The 16,786-nt window shown below is 40.4% G+C and overlaps 2 protein-coding genes across 2 annotated transcripts in view; both read right to left on the bottom strand.

Annotated features, from left to right (window-relative positions):
• pdrg1 (p53 and DNA-damage regulated 1) lies at positions 1–4,535 on the bottom strand. The gene is made up of 5 exons (XM_033626010.2): positions 4,418–4,535; positions 3,803–3,878; positions 3,505–3,579; positions 3,302–3,382; positions 1–1,294 (listed from the first exon to the last, which is right to left on the bottom strand). The coding sequence occupies exons 1-5, from the start codon at positions 4,499–4,501 to the stop codon at positions 1,212–1,214; spliced, it is 399 nt and encodes a 132-aa protein (XP_033481901.1). The 5' UTR covers positions 4,502–4,535; the 3' UTR covers positions 1–1,211.
• Positions 4,536–5,026: 491 nt separating this feature from the next.
• The window catches only part of cdk18 (cyclin dependent kinase 18), a 68,201-nt gene continuing 56,441 nt past the window's right edge, over positions 5,027–16,786 (bottom strand). The window contains exons 15-16 of the mRNA XM_033627500.2: positions 15,886–15,963; positions 5,027–11,634 (exon numbers count right to left, since the gene is read on the bottom strand). Of these exons, the coding sequence (XP_033483391.2) occupies positions 11,600–11,634; positions 15,886–15,963 (113 nt within the window). The 3' untranslated portion in view covers positions 5,027–11,599. The remainder of the gene's footprint in view (positions 11,635–15,885; positions 15,964–16,786) is intronic.

The raw sequence follows: 16,786 nt of genomic DNA, 5'->3' as shown, positions 1-16,786 counted from the left end.
TTCATTTATTTTTTTTATTTTTATTTTTTTAGAAATTCTGAATTTCATATTAAAAAACAGAATAGGGGCAATAGTCTGAAAATACAAATATTTTTACAATTCTTTTTGCAATAGTTGTTCAGACCTTGAAATGAACTAAATCAAATTCCATACTTTTCCATGCTGCACAGGAGCCCTGTGAATAGCAGACTGTTGCTATGGACGCAGTTCTGATGATAGACAGGAAGCAGAAGCAACAAAAACTTTCAAATGAATATTTTGTCTCAAATGACTGATTTGATGAGCAAGGATATAACAAGTGGGTCATTACTGCAAAATTAACACCTTCAGGGTGATAAAAGACCCCTCCTCCATCACTGTGGTGAGATTTTTTTTTTCAGAATAATGACCTGCTCACTGTACAGTGTCCCTTACTTACTCAAAGACGAGATGGTTAAGAAAGGACATAAAAAGTTAAACAACATGAAAACAAATATTTCACATTATGCATAGGTAAACACGCTGCAAAAAATCAAACTTTCAAGAACCAAGTCTGTGTTACATAGCCTTTTATACGGCAGTGCTGCATTAGTGCCGGGGTATCTGAAGGTTGGTTGTGAGGCTGGGGAGGCAGCAAGTGAAGCAAACCTCTGTCCTTCTGTTGTACACTTGCACTGCACTGCCACCTTGTGGCCATTTACCAACCACACTGCCTGAGTTCCTACTCAGACACTACAGGAGGTCATATCAAACAGTCCTTGTGTCCAATCTCACAGAACAATCTGCATTTATGTTATTACTAAAGATCGTTTAAAGGAGAGCTGTAGGTTATAACAACTTGGGTTTTATCTTCATACCACAGCCTCTGGGTAGAGGCGGTTTTAAAGCAGACAGCTCATCAAGGGGGCTGAAAAATGTCAGAGTGGAACTTAACGAGAAAAAAGAGGGAAGGGCAAAATACACTTTCTGTCTTGACTTTGCTTTTTGAAGATTTAAGACCTAGAATGCAATGTTTGGCAAGAATTTCAAAAATGCCCTTAAGGTGGGTGATGAAGATGTCCTTTACATCCATGTCGTAAATCATCCAGTGGGCTAATGTGTCATCGGGTCATCCAGAAGTTAGCATGTTACAGTACCATCTGCTGTTGCAGGCAAGGCTCTTCAGCACCTTGTCAACATGTTGTCTTTGCACTTATGTCCTTACAAGTAGTATGCAATTAGTAGATCTGATGTCATCTCTTTAAGAGGCTGTTAACAGCTTTGAGTTCATCAGTTGACAGTGGAGAAAGATTGTAGCCTCTCAGCTCAGGTTTCCCTGCAAATGAACAAAAAGACACATCATGCACACACTGCTGGGAAGACATTTAGTGTGATGGCAGACCAGCTCTCACTTCAGCTATTATGAAATTTTTTTTAAAGATATTTTTTGGGCTTTTTGGCCTTTAATTGATAGGACAGACTAGTGTGAAAGGGGGGGAGAGAGAGAGAGAGAGAGAGGGAGTGACATGCAGCAAAGGGCCACAGGCTGGAGTCGAGCCCGGGCCGCTGCAGCAACAGCCTTGTACATGGGGCGCCTGCTCTACCACTAAGCCACCGACACCCCCCTAAGGAGATAGTGTTAAAAAAATAGTAGCAACTGACACTGTTCCACTTGGATTGGATTTTAATGAAGGACTTCCCCTTTTCAACTGGTTATCAGAGGACTAATTATTGAGGGGCAATCCCTCCCTGAACCACTGGGAGACAGTCAGAGTTCAAGGACATGTCAGCATCTATGAGAGATTGAACAGAAATTACTGGAGACATTCTGCCAGAGTGTGAGTGACTGCAGACATATTTTTAGAGATCATAACATGTGTTTTCTATTTCTGTTTTCCTATAATAGTATTGCTGCCTATTAAAAGCTTTAATTAGAAGCATTTCCAAACAACATCCCTCCAGATCTTACCTCATATCCCTTCTGTTGATTTGGGCCCTAATCAGTTCATGTGCAGAGGTGCCATTAGCATATTACGAACTGTGCTCCCAACGCATTCCTGCATTTAGCTAACGAGTGCAGCCTTCACCACCAGCATCAGTGGAAGTGAACTGACTTCTAACACAGCAAAGAATAAACAACAGTGTTGTAACAGAAACACCTTTACAATATATTATGGCCTAATTTAACCCCACAAACATCTACAGCCTTCAAAATGAATCAATGCCTCTCCAACAGTCTAACCAAAAGCTAAACATGTTCAAGAAGAAGCACTTACTGTAAAGCTGTGGGACTGCAGCAGACTGTAAAGGTGTTCAGGGTGTAATATAAAAGTAGCCTACTAACATTGGCTGTTACATTATAGCTTTGCACCCCAATCCTGAACCAAATAGTTTGATATGTGGGATACACTTTCTCACAGTTTATCCATATCTGTTTTTACACCGTCGATTAGTCTGCTCAGTAGTGACAGGCGGATATGATTGAACAAATTTTTGTGAACAGCTCTTTTCAGTTTTAGACTCAAATTTCTGAGTTCTGAGTGTGAGTAACGAATAAACTAGATTTGATTCCAAACAGCCTGGCAGCTACTCTTGGTCTGACAAGACCAAATCAAAGTGGTGCATCTGTTGCTTGTCCCTAAAAAGAACAACAGATCCTTGATCAGTGACATTTCTGTAACATTGTATTGAGCTTACATAGCCTACCTACGTGCAAGTGGGATGTGGAATCGGTGCTTTAAAACTAATATTCTATTTTTATTTATTTAAATTTGATGACTTTAATGGACTGAAGAGAAGAAGTTTTGTGGGGCAGGTGGCAACAGCTGTTGAACATGCATGTAATATAACAGAGTGTCGCGGGGAAACTGGCAACATATCTTTGCAAAAAGTATCAAAACTTGAAAAGTTCAATACATTTACATTGTATCAACTTGAAGGAACTACACTGTGAAAACAACTGGTCCTCCCGTCACTACCACTGTGCAGCGTCTCTGCTGGTTGCCCGACTGCATCACAATGACAACACAGTGACAGTGACTATGGGAAGCCACCGTGTCTGGCTGCTGTTGTTGTTGTAGATGCTCCATGCAACAGCTCACAAAATCACAGTGTTGTTTTCACATAGTAAATGTACAATAAAACAGAAAGATACAATTGGTAATGAGTGGGTTTTAAATGTGCTTCCAGTCTAACGCTAAACTAACTGCTTCCTCCTCCAACATACATGAGTATCAATCTTCTCAGCAAGAAGCACACAAGTGTATTTCCCAAAATGTCAAACTATCTCTTTAAATGAGCACGTTGCAGTGGTCCAACTGATCAACTGAAATGTTCTTCATACCTTGTATCTCATTTAGACGATTGACTTTTGCTTTCAGTCCTTTGCGAAGGTCGTTTATCTCCTTGTCCAGCTGCTCTTGATCTGCAGATGACAAAGTCACAGAGTCAGAATGATCTCATATGCAGCTACAACATGTGTACAACAAATCTAGTTATATTCAAATTTATGTTGAAAATCTATCCAGTAAATTTAGATTTTATTACCTTTCTGAATCATATCTCTCGTCTTCGATTTGGGAAATTTGATGAACATGTTTCCGAAACAAACCTTAACTTTCTCTGCAAATGAGAACAGTGTTTCGTCAACAGCTTGAAGTACAACTATACACCATCTGACTCACTCCCATTATGAAATCACTGGGATAATTGTTTTCACAATCTAAGCCAATGTGTCCATGGTGTTACTGTTTGAATATCAGAGCCACGATGTGCATGAATACACTGACACTTCACATAACGAAGCCTTTTCTCTGAAAACATTCTGTCACGAGGGGTCACTCACCCGAATCTGGTATTTCATGTTTCAGTGCATTAAGTGCCTCTCTGTTCCTGTTTCTCTTTGTGTCCAGGTCCACTATCTGAAACATCAACAGAGAGAACATTCATTCTCAGCATTATACAGTAGGTGATGCTGCAACATCAATTTGGGTTTTAATTACGGAGTGTGGGGAAGTCAAAGCAAGCTAATATTAATCGTAAACTAGTGGGGACTTGAAGACTAAAACAGAATCAGAATCATAGTTGGTTATGTTGATTAGTTAAACAGAGGTTTTGTATCATAAATAGGCAATATCCTACAGTGTTTATGGGGGAGAAAATGACTGTAATACTGCCATGGGGCATTTGTCAGATGCCATTATTTTAAATGTCTGTTACTGTTGTATTGCAATGTACTGAGTGACCATCAAAATAGAAACTTTAGGTTGTTTTTTTTCTACGACAGACAATGAACTGTAAATGTAGCTGAAGCTAAACAGAATGTGAACCAGGAGTTAGCCTAGCTGCTAACAGCTAGCTAGCTTCTCAGTAGCATTAGCTGATATATGGGTCCTCCTTATGGCCCTTCTCTGCTTATTATTATCAACAGCTTATTGTTGCCATGTAATTATTTAGTTACCTGCTGTTTAGTGGTGAGAACATCCTCAGCTGCCTCCTCTACTTCTGTCAAATAATCCAAAGCACGCTGGGATTCAGCGTCCATGGTGGCTGTGTCGCTATGAAAAATACGTCCGGTCTGAAACGACGATCTGAAATGGAAAGTTCCGCTTAAATAATCCCCTATGTTTCGTGTACCCTCCGTCCAAAGATGTGTTCAGCTTTTAATAACAGTTAATCTCATCTGTAATTACTTTACATCTTAGTTTAATAGGTTTTCCCTTTAGGTCACTGCAATAAGCCTTGAACTGAGTAATGATGTAGTTACATCAACAGATAGATAGATAGATAGATAGATAGATAGATAATTTATTTATTTATGTTCTGGATATGATGTTATAACTATTGGTGCTGCTATACATTTTGTACTGCTGCCTCTATCATTTGCGATGCATCACATGAAAAAAGTGAGATGACATCCTGCACTGACACACAGTAGGCCGATAGCACCATCTTCTGTTCATCTATGTTATTGTTCATCTGTCTTTGTACTGTACCCTCCAAGAAACACATCAGATTCTCACAATGAACAATGTTAGTAGTCAGGGAAAAAAGACAGTGGGCAGGTAAGTGTATGCCATGATTTCAATAGTTTATTTATTCATTAATTAATCAGTTATTCAATCAATTTTATGCCTGTTGGCAGTCACAGTACATTCAATTTCTCATTTCATAACAGTGTAGACAAATCACACAAAATATCACATCTCATACAAAATCTAAACTTATCTTTTATAAAACATTTAGACATCTGTGGGGTTTTTTTCTTTATTTTATTTTAAATACAGTATTCTATTTTTTTAACGGCATAAAACTCACTGAGAAAGATGAAAACATCTGTTAAAATACATATATATTATTTCTTTTGTCATTACAGTATTTAAAATAGCTTCATTTACCACAACTAAATGCACAGTAATACTTCTGCCACTGAGGGAAAGAAGGGGGAGGATGGAAGAATAACATCCACAGCTATACATCCCTCTGAAGTCCCAGCAGGTTCACCCTATATTTCTCTCCTCACTGCCTTTATCTTTGCTTGTACTCAGTGATAGGTGAAAAGGGTTAAATGGTCACAACACAATTCTTCCATCAGCGTCATTCACTTTGAGAGGTAGAAAAATCTTTCAGGGGCCATTTAACTTTCACTGACATTCGTCACTTCACTCAAACACAAACTCTCGACTGCAATGGAGGGCTTTGGGGGTTCACTGTCTGGCTTACGAGCAATTTGGACGCACTCTGCTTTTGAGGTCAAATCAACAACTCTCTGGTTACTGATTAGCTTCTTTACCTCTGTTTTCCTTAAAGGAAAACTTCGGTATTTTTCAACCTGGGCTCTATTTCCCCATGTGTATGTGTGCGTATGATTCATGGGTACCACTTGTTCTAAAATTGGTTCCGTATTGAGGCACGAAACGAGCTAAAACGGTAATGGGGGCAAATGCGTCCCGTATAAAAGTGCTTTTTTTTCGTCACTGACCAGTTCAGATCGCCAGTGTTATCTCTGTAGATAGCATATTGTAGCGGCCCTGGGGCAGTGGTGACTGTGAATGAGTGGAGTCAGCTGTCAGTCAGTATTGGAGCAGAGAGGTCCCCGCTGGGTACTGTAAGTGAGTATGTGTGTGTGAAGTGTATGTTACGCTAGAAGAGTCAGAGGACGGAGTCTTTTACGTGCTACCCCCTGGAGTGTTACTGGAGTTTTTGGAGTGCTCATATGAACGGGCCTTTTTCCCGAACGCAAGAACAGGATGTCGCGCAACACCCCGTACAGCTTTCATAGGCTGCCTTTGTCGGAAGGCGAGATGCTGAAGTTGTGGCTAGTTGTGCTACAAATGGATGCTAACACTCCTCTGCAGACACTGCGCCTTGCAGACCATCGGCTCTGCAGTGCTCACTTCTCCCAAGATGACTACTGCCAGCCGAAGAAGAGAAGACATCCAATCCCGAAACACCTTCCTCAAGAAAACGGCTGTCCCACAAGTAGAGAGCTACAGACACAGTGGAGCAAAGATTGTGACATCACACAGCCCAGAGGTAAGGGAAAGGCTAACTTAGTATGCTATTTACAGAGATAGCACTGGCGATCTGAACCGGTCAGTGGCGAAAAAACACACGCTTCATACACACATACTCACTTACAGTAAGTTACCAAGTGGGGACGCCCTCCCCCTCTCTGCTCCAACACTGACTGACAGCTGACTCCACTCATTCACAGTCACCACTGCCCCAGGGCCGCTACCATATGCTATCTACAGAGATAGCACTGGCGATCTGAACCGGTCAGTGCCGAAAAAAGCACTTTTATACGGGACGCATTTGCCCCCATTACTGTTTTAGCTCGTTTCGCGCCTCAATACTGAACCAATTTTAGAACGAGTGGTACCCATGAATCATACGCACACATACACATGGGGAAATAGAGCCCAGGTTGAAAAATACTGAAGTTGTCCTTTAACAATATCAAGGCATCGTTCATCTGCTCAGTTCTGTGGATTGGATTCAGTCATCTAGGGTGCAAAACCAACGGCAACTGTAGACACACAATATATTTCTTGAAGATATTTTAGCTCTTATCTGAAAGACTTCCTCAGTTCTGACAAACTTGTTGGGAGTGCCACACATTGAACCTCTGCTGGGGTCAGAGTCTTCCTAATCTTATCAAAATCCAACCATGTTTTCTTTCTGTAAAAATGTGCTTATGTTACCAGTTATATCATGACATCCACCCATCAACAATCTGCAAGATTACGTTAGCTAGCAAAAATGTGGTACATCAGTGTGTCATTTTTTCACAAATAAAGTTTCCCCAAAAATGGTCATGGGGCCGCTGCTCTAGCATTTATTCACTCTGAGGGAGGTGGTATCTGTGACAGCTTTAGATTATGTGCAAGGCATTTTAGAGTGGACTGCTTCAGCAAAGAACATTACACAGAGCAAACGATGGACTTCGTTTCTCTCCCCCCGATGGATACTGCTATAAAATCGGCAGTACACCGTTGCAGCGTCACTGTTATGACACGCCCACTTTTCAACCATCAAGGCAAATTCCTTCCAACATTATATTCCACCTGCCTATCCTTAAATATGTCACAATACTGACACTAGATACTCTTGGAATGTTGTTTGAACTGGGCTTTAATTCAGGTCCCCAGGAAGTTGGCAGAGCTCTGAAGTAAATTATCCTAGTGGCCAAAAAATATAATTACATCTGTCGTCTGACGCTGCTATGTGGCCCATAAGACTTTTTTTACATTGATTTAAATGGCAAAGGAGATGACTATATACATTTTCTTGAGCATCACACCCCCACAAAATGACTTGTTTGATTGGTACAATAACATTTGGAAGGTCTAGAGGAAACCCATGATTAAATCACTTTATCTTTATTCAAGTTAGCTGATCCCTAACCTGGAAGTAGCTGACTTTGCAGGCATGGCTGCTCTTTAGACTGCACACAGTGGAATCAGTGCTGATCATCTGGATGATTTTATATGCAGCAGTTGAACCTTTCTGGCTTCATACGCCACTGAGCAACCTTTATTGGAAAGAAGTGAGCCCTGCCTCCAATGCTCTATCCCTTACTCTTTATACATCCATGATTTAGGTTCCCAAGTGGACCATGTGGCAACATGGCAGCCACGTGAGAGTAGTTCAGCTATCAGTATTGTCCGTGTGGCAACCATTGCCATTGCTATCTCGCTCGGAATATAGAGGGCGCTGTGGACTTCTTCAAACAAAGTAATTGACGGATCAGATCTACACCAGGGTTGCATTTGTCTGTAACTCTCCAAAGCCAACAACCTGAGAAGCATGTATGATTCACACATAAATCGACCGGATGTGCAGACATGAGAGAATACGTAAGATTTGAACTTCTCTCACTGCTCTCTTTTTCTTCACACAACTACTTTGTAATTCTTCTTTGTCTTCAAACATATATCAGAGGACAGTCTTTCCTCTGATATCCCCATTGGAACTATTATCGCATCTTTTCTCTCCCTATGACTGCACGCTACTTTTGAGTGTGGTTGTTCAGAATAGCTTTTGCCCTCAGATGTGGTTGAAGCAGTTGAAGCAGTTTGTTTCAACCTTACCCCAGACTTACTCCCCACAAGTCTGAACTGAGGAAGCATTTTAGATGGAAGACTAAACGCCTTCAAAGCCACTTCTGGATATCATATGACCTGGATGACTGAGAATATTCATAGATATACTGGGGATGGAAAGGGGGTAAAGGCAGATTAAGGAGAGACAGAGAGCAGTTTAGCCACAAGCCCCCATCACTATTGTGTCTGCACATTGTTTTATCTTCTGTAGCATACAGTAAGCATAACCTCTGGGCTCAGTCACAAGGGAACTGTGAAGGACAATAAATACGTAAGATTTCACTTCTGCAGATCTATGCTTTCTAAGTTATACTGTAGCCTATGTGCTGTAATACACTGTCTATTATGGTCCAACAGCCGAAAGCTGCTTCCTGGCAATAGGTGTAGTAGAGCTGTGCAAAATATAAGGGGTAGTGGTGAGTTCTACTGAAAGTAGTTTGCTACCAGAAAGTACTTGTAGGACATACTTTCCCAGTTTAGGGTTAAGGGGTTTGGGTACAATATAGGGTCATATTTTGGAGCCATGTAAGGTAAGAAACAAAGGGAAGGGAGCCGGCTTCAGAGGACACTTCTGGTTTGTGCAAATAGGAGACTAAGAATACACACACTCATGGTGAGTTATTTACACACACAAAGCAACTGCCTCCTAACACGTTGGCTACACTAGATCAAATATAGATTCTTCACAAGCCGAAAATATCATGCACATTTTACTAAGGCAACTTCAAAAACTGGAGTGAAAGTCAGCTCTTAACACTGTTTGGAACAAAACCCCACACTGAGTTGAAACACAGGGGCACTGTAGCAAGGCAAGCCTGTCGACATGAATTCATTTTACAACAGAGTTTTGTATGATGGAGTCAGATTTGATGGTACTTTCAATGTTTGCTTCATGTGAGTAGAATTACTGTAAATGAACAGTGTGTTGCTACTTCTCCAGTGTTCAGACTATTTGTGTATGTACAACTTCAAGACTGCAGGGTGACATAGCACACACCTAGCTGCTATATTGGTGACTCTTTTGACAGGGATCTAATAATTTCATCATGGATAAATCCTTTAAATTGTTTAAATAATGTCAGTTTCTTAGCTAGCTGGCAGATCCTGGTAGCTAGTGATTTGTTTGAAGAGAGATATCCGCACATCCAACTGTCTCAGTAGCAGGTGCGTTGGAAAATATCACTTGAGTCTTTGAACAGAAAATCCTGCACACTGCTCTTGCTCAGCTTCATAATTTATAAGTAACACTAACGTTTCGATCCTACTGGACCTTTGTCAAGAGCGTTCCTGGAAACTAACCATCATAACCTCCATCTTAAGAGCTGGCAGCCTCATGATGTCCAAAATGTCCATCCCAATTGCCAGAATACATGTTGGAATTGTATGTTTCTGCAAACCACAAATATGTTTCATTTGTCTGTATTATGTAGTGGATACAATGAAAACTATCTTTTAACAACACTGTGGTTAATGTGTGGTTAGGTTTAGACACAAAAACCACTTTGTTATAGTTAGGAAAAGTATCGTTGGCACAATCCTGGCTGGATACGCAGCTATATCCCTGTATATATCACTTTATCTTTATGCGGCACTATCCCCAATGGAAACACAGCAACAGGTTGCTAAAAATCCACCATATTTGGTGGCTAAAAAGCCACTGGAAACACAGCAATGAGTCGCTAAATAACAAGAGGTTCTGTTGTTTGTTGGTCTCGAACAGTGGTTTGCAGCTTGGCAGGTGTCTCGCCGTGTCACACCATTCCCTGTACCCTCCAGCTCCCGATGACAAAGTCATATAATACGTCATTTTAGAAACATTGATATGATACAAATGAAATGTATAAATGTAACGTATCAGTGGCTTGCAGAAACCTACAATGTCAACATTTTCTTTTGGTGACTGGGCTGACATTTTACTGCTTAAGTAGCCTGTTAACTCATTTATAGCTATCAAAGACATAAATTGTTTAAATGCTCACGCTCTTTGTTATTTAGCAAGTGCCTATCAGCATTCAAGGCCCTAGCCACCATTACCATGTTCCTTCTGTGAATTTGAAGGGTTACAGCAACCTGAGGGAACTTTTGGCATTTTATAAGCTGGTATTGTGTGTTTAAATGTGCCCAAAATAATAGAATATTTAGCATTTCTCCCACTGAGTTTTGTCCTGGCATAACCTTTGAATCACCATTTAGACTTTAAGATGAGGATACATATAGCACTACTTAACAGTTTATTGAGAAAAAAAAAAAATTGAAACCTTTTCTTTGGTTTCTGGTCATATTTTTCTAAAGAGCTGCCATGGCTGCATTTGAAGAATTTATGACCTCAGAACTTCTTAAATTTTGAGCTGGGAGGACATTTTACAATTCGGAGGTGCCACAATAAAATCAGAGAGTGTACCTTTAAGCTACATTTTGGTGTAGAGACAAGCTTAAAATTTAGTAGCACAAACATTCAGCAAAATTTGGAAACAAGTTGACGTCAGTGGACTTTACGACCTCCACTGACACCTCACCCCTTACGTCTGTACTCCTGTGATTATATTTAATGGTTCCACATATGGTAGCTACCTTAAATGGCTAGAGCCCTGGGTGTGCTCTGAATGGAAATTATACAAGTTTGCGTATATGTGTACACTACAGAAGAGCAGCTTTACTTAGGAGCCTAATGGTTGAGATCTTGGCTTGAAATGCCTGATGTTGTCAGCAGGATACTTACAAATCTCTGGTGTGTGCAGCTAAGTAATGGCAGCATGTTCAGTGTCGCTGATTGTGCAAATGTGTGCAAGCATGTACTGCATGCATGTGGAGGAAGATTATATCTCATCTCAGTCATTTCAAGTGCAGTACAAGTTTGTATCCAGGAACCCTGTGTGTCTCCATGGTCAGCTGCCTTAGAAATGAGCGTGTGCACATGAGTTTGCGTGTACATGCAGGTGTGTGCACACAGGTGAGCATGCTTGTGAGTGTGCTGAGCTGTGGTCTGAAAAGGCAGCTCCTCTTCTCTGTCTCTCTCTGATCCTCCTCTGTGACCACTAGAAGATGCTTTGTCTGCGGTTCTTTCCTCGACCTGAAGAGAGACAAATTGAGATTGTACACTTCAAATGATGATTATTCAGTGTTAACAGGCACCAACTGCAACTGATGACACAGTAATGGGAAGCAGTGACTCATGCTTTTATCTCAAAGAGGCCTTTATGCTCATTTTCAAGTCCATACTTGTATTTAAAAGGGTGCTTCACCAATTTTCAACCAGCTTTGTATCAACAATGTGACTAGTATGTGTAAATGCACTATGGAAAGCTTCCCTCCACTGAACCTAGTTCTTCCTGCTTATCTTTCAACCAAACACAATTTTCATATTGCCCACCACCCATGCGTCCACCACAGACACAAAGAGTATAGAAGTGGGTCAAGAGACAGATGTTCCTTGGAAACATATTTAGTGCCCTGTTTATCTGTAATAGCAAGAGTTTGTGAACAGGAAGTGAGCGCCATACTGTTTCCTGCACAGTATAAAACAAAGGCTGAAAAACGCGACCCCAAAGGGTAAAACTGTCCTCAATTTTAAACCAAGATTCTCTTACTGTGTAGCCTTTTTCTTTACTCAAATGTTTTCATTGACATGTTTTAGCTTACTGTGTGACTGTAATACACCATAGTTTGTTACCAGCCAGCCACCATTGTGTCAATCTGATGAGGTGACATTACGTCAACCACCAGTACGGATGTTTATTGGTCGCTCAGTGCACTCTGGTAGTTGCATGTTTTTTTTACCTCTTGGGCAAAAGCAGTGTCCTTTTTCTCCTTTTTCCACAGCCTAGTTCTATAAAAAGGCTTTCTTTCCAGTGGTGAAATACTTCTCTAAGGTTTCTACTAGAATATGTTTACATGTTAATACATCAAAACACTTTATTTTCCTCAAACTGTCTGTGCTAGCACACCTGTATTCACCCTCTGCCTGAAACGCTCTTTTTTTAGCGCCTGTCTCTTTAACCCCCCCCCACCCCAAAACCGAAAAAGCCAAGTCTGCTCTTAGTGGTCAGCATTTCCAGGTCTTCCTTATTTCACTGTCTATGCACCATCATTACAGCCAGGGCATTAGCATGTAGCCGTTAGCATGTAGCTTCATTTAGCAGTGATGGCTATGAAATGTAAACAGTCACAGTAGCATGCCTGGAGCAGATGACTATGTAACATCATGACATCATACTATAGCCTGAGTAGAAAAAACTGGTGGAAACAAGACACAGAGAAGCATAATAGGTCCCCTTTAAAAAACTTACTCTCACCTTCATCAGTTGGATGCTACTTCCTAGCATAAGTTTAGAAGTTTGGTCTTAAAGAGTTATATGAGCCTAATTAGGGGAAAATCAAGTGAAACTTCTTAGGTAAGAGCTTATCAGAGTACATACATGGGTGACAGTACTCTGCATTAAATTTATGGACAACTCAACTGTTTATTTTCATTTTATTTTCAGTTCCTCTGAGACTCTTCTCTGTGGTATTTTTATTTGTGTCACAATAAACAAAGTCAGTGAGCTGGCTTCTTACAGGGCTTTGCTAATTAGCAAAATACATCTACAGACACGTCAGTATTTCACATGATGTAGTCAGGAACAAAACAGCTGGATTTAATTCTGTTTCTTTTAGACATTTCAGGAAACTTGCAGTGATAGTGTCTAAACCACAATTATTATTAAAGTCACAAAACTTTTAATTATTATGAGTTCTGTAAAACTATTGAATATAAGAAGGAAATAAGGAAAAACAAATGTGAATACTAAGCATACTGCTGCAAACAACCTCCTGCACACTGTTTTACTTGCACAGACACTTTTATTTGCAACATATCGGTGCTACTGCTTTATCACTTTTATCACTGACCTTGACATTTGACCTTCAATCAACAAATTCTAACCAGTTTATTTTTCAGTTTAAGTTGATGTTTGTGTCAGATTTGAAGAAATCCCCTGAAGGTGTTCTTGAGATATTGTGTTCACAAGAATGAGACAAACAAGGTCACAGTGACCTTGACCTTTGACCACCAAATTCTAATCAGTTCATTGTTGAGTCCAAGTGAACATTTCCGCCAAATACGAAGAAATTCCTTCAAGGTGTTCTTGAGATATTGCGTTCAAAAGACTGAGACAGACAAGGTCACAGTGACCCTGACCTTTGACCAGCAAAATCATATCAGTTCATCCTCGAGTGAACATTTGTGCTAAGTTTGAAAAAAATTTCCATTGGGTGTTCCTGAGATATCACATTCATGAGAATGAGACAGATGAGGTCACAGTAATCTTAACCTTAGATCTTCGACCACCAAAAACTATTTAGTTCTTTGTCCAGTCCAAGTGGACATTTGTGCCAAATTTGAAGAAATTTCTTCCAGGCATTCTTGAGATATCGCGTTCACAAGAATGGGACGGACGGATGGATATACGGACAACCCGTAACCATAATGCCTCTGGCCATGGGTATCACTGGTGTGGAGGTATAAAAATGCACACAGAAAACAATGTACCGAAAATATAGAGAATATTCAACATAAGGGCTCACAAGAAAAAGTAATTCATCATTCAGTCCCTTAGGAGCCTACGTATGAAGAGTTTGAGTCCAGTACACCTGACGCTGTTTGAGTAGTTTGTTATGGTCACCACCCCTGGGTGGTTGGGTGATCTTTTCAATACCTCAGACACTTCATGAGGAGATGTCATGGGAGCTATGGGATAATCCCAATCGTTTCTGTGTATTGTGTTTTTGTGCTCACTGATCCTTTGTTTCAGTTTTCTGGATTTCTTTTTCAGGTTTTCCCACAGGTACAGTGTGTGTGGATGCACAAGTAATGACTCTGTTGATGGGAAACATTTTACCTGTGTGGGGATGGCAGAAATGATTATGTTTTCATGGTGTTATTGCACTGCCGCAGCGGTAGTTGCCCTTGGGAAGATGGTGCGATGTTCAGTCCATAACTGTGCATTTCTCGAGTGAAACTACCTCCTGGGGCCTACAGGATCTATTAATAGGGAGCTACTCAATTTAATGTATGCAGTCTTGATAGGTTAGAGGTAAATTTGATTATTGTTACTTAACACATGATGTAATGTTTGCCCACTGGAATTTTGTGCGGTATTTAGTATGAGGGTTTCTATTTATTTATTTATTGCTACTGATTTTCACTTGCTATGTAAATGTAACGCTACAGGTTCATCTACACATGTAACCTGCATATTTGAGAATGAATCTTTTTGAGAATGCAGTTTAGCCTTTGGGGGCTTTACATATATTCATTATAGGAATCCACCCCTTTAATGTAACTACTCTGGGAAACATTGTGTATGGGGTGCTTTACTTTTCAAGCTCCATGTATAATACTAGAGATGATCATAATAGTAAATTAATGTTTAGTATTTAAGGCTTCATATTGATGTGGGAATGTGATTTGCTGCAGACTTATTATCAGAAACCACTTGCCTGATGAAGGTCAAGCACTAAAACATCCAGATAAATATATTTTTGCAAGTTTGACAGTACGAGGGAATTAGTCAGATGTCTTGTCTGATGAAATAGTTTAAAGAGAGCAAATTGCTCCTCTATTCTAATGCACTGCATACACTCAGGCAACGTACCCTCATACAATGGTTCATATGAAGTTGAATCCGGCTTGCGACCCTTTCTGCATGTCATCCCCCCACTCACTCCCTCTCTTTCTCTCTGCCCATATCACCCTGTCTCTGTCCATTAAAGGCAAAAAGCCCTGAAAAAATAATCTTTAAAAAAATTAGCACTTCTTCTTGTTAGATTTAAAAAAGGAATCATGGTTGGGCATCACGTTATGTACTTAATGTAAGGTTATGTACTTAATATAACGTGACAGCGTACTTTAAAATAACATAAAGTGACTTGGTTTTATACGGGACACAAACACCCATCTCCTGGGGGAATGTCTGTGTTTGATTGACCCGTTCACCACCCCAACCTACCTCCTTGTGTGTACTTTCACTCTTTATACTACTTTCTTCTACTATCTTTTTCACCCCTGTCAGCGTATTGGTCACATGATTGCAGCCTTCATGATTACGTGAGTTATACAAATTCTGATGCATGACTTTCTGTAGGTATACATATGAACAGTGCATGAGAACAGCCTGATCCAGGATACGCATCTTGTGCACCACATTCTCGTGACCAGGTCTAAAGCTGTACCCACATCATGTGCAGAACATTCATAGCTCCCCACTATGTGGAGAAATGAATGGCATTCAGTAATGGTAGTAAAGTCACACCATGTTGTGAGATTGTGTGGCAGAAACCTTACTTAAAGGCTGAAACACTGAGCTGCGATGGCCTGGGTCCTTCTGGAGCTGCACCTCCCTGAGGGAAAACACTGAAGCAGCTAAAAAAAAGGGGGGAGAGAGAGAACGACTTAAAGGCACAGAAAAAAAGATAGATAAACAAAATATCTGTAATTGAACAGAGATTGTTTCCCCCTGCTTTCTTCATGATTGCTAGTATTTTAATAGTAATACTAGAAAAGCACTCGGAGAGCGCAGACTTCCGCCAAGCAGCTCGGATTTCCCGCCATTTTATTATTTTATCCACTTCGCTTCAACTGATCAGCACCAAAATTTTATCATCTGTTCCTTGTCCCATTTCATCAAAATCCGTTCAGAACTTTTTGAGTTATTTTGCAGACAAACAGACAAACAGACCAACGCTGGCGAAAACATAACCTCCTTGCTGGAGGTAACTACATGCAGGCTACATGCAAATTATGGGAACTTTTGAACACTTAAATAAGGCAAATAAGTAGCCACATGCAAGGTTGTAAGGGTTGTCCATGCTGGCACAATATATAGTAAGAGCAGTGGTGAGATCAGCTCTTTAATTCATTACAATCAGTGTAACCATTTCTGGACCTTTTTCTTTGTTAGGAGTGGGCACATGTTGTGCAGTTTTTGACTTAAGTGTGCAAATTGCCCAGACATTACATGATTCAACTCTGGATTTTAGAAATGCATGGCTGAGATAGCTGAGTAGCACAGTTACAGTATAAGTAAAGTGTGCTGTTCACAGCCACAGCTGCCAAAAGCTTTAGACCTAAAATACACCCAGGAAGCTTGTAAGGTGTGCTCACACTGTATGTGTGTGTGTATGTGTGTGTGTGTCTTAGGTTGCATTCACACCAAATCCGGTGTTGTAGTGACTAGCCACAGGGC

Source organism: Epinephelus lanceolatus, chromosome 1 (genome assembly GCF_041903045.1).
Source record: "Epinephelus lanceolatus isolate andai-2023 chromosome 1, ASM4190304v1, whole genome shotgun sequence".
Classification (NCBI taxonomy): domain Eukaryota; kingdom Metazoa; phylum Chordata; class Actinopteri; order Perciformes; family Serranidae; genus Epinephelus; species Epinephelus lanceolatus.
Note: the sequence above shows the minus strand (reverse complement) of the source record. Positions and strands in the feature narration are given on the sequence as shown.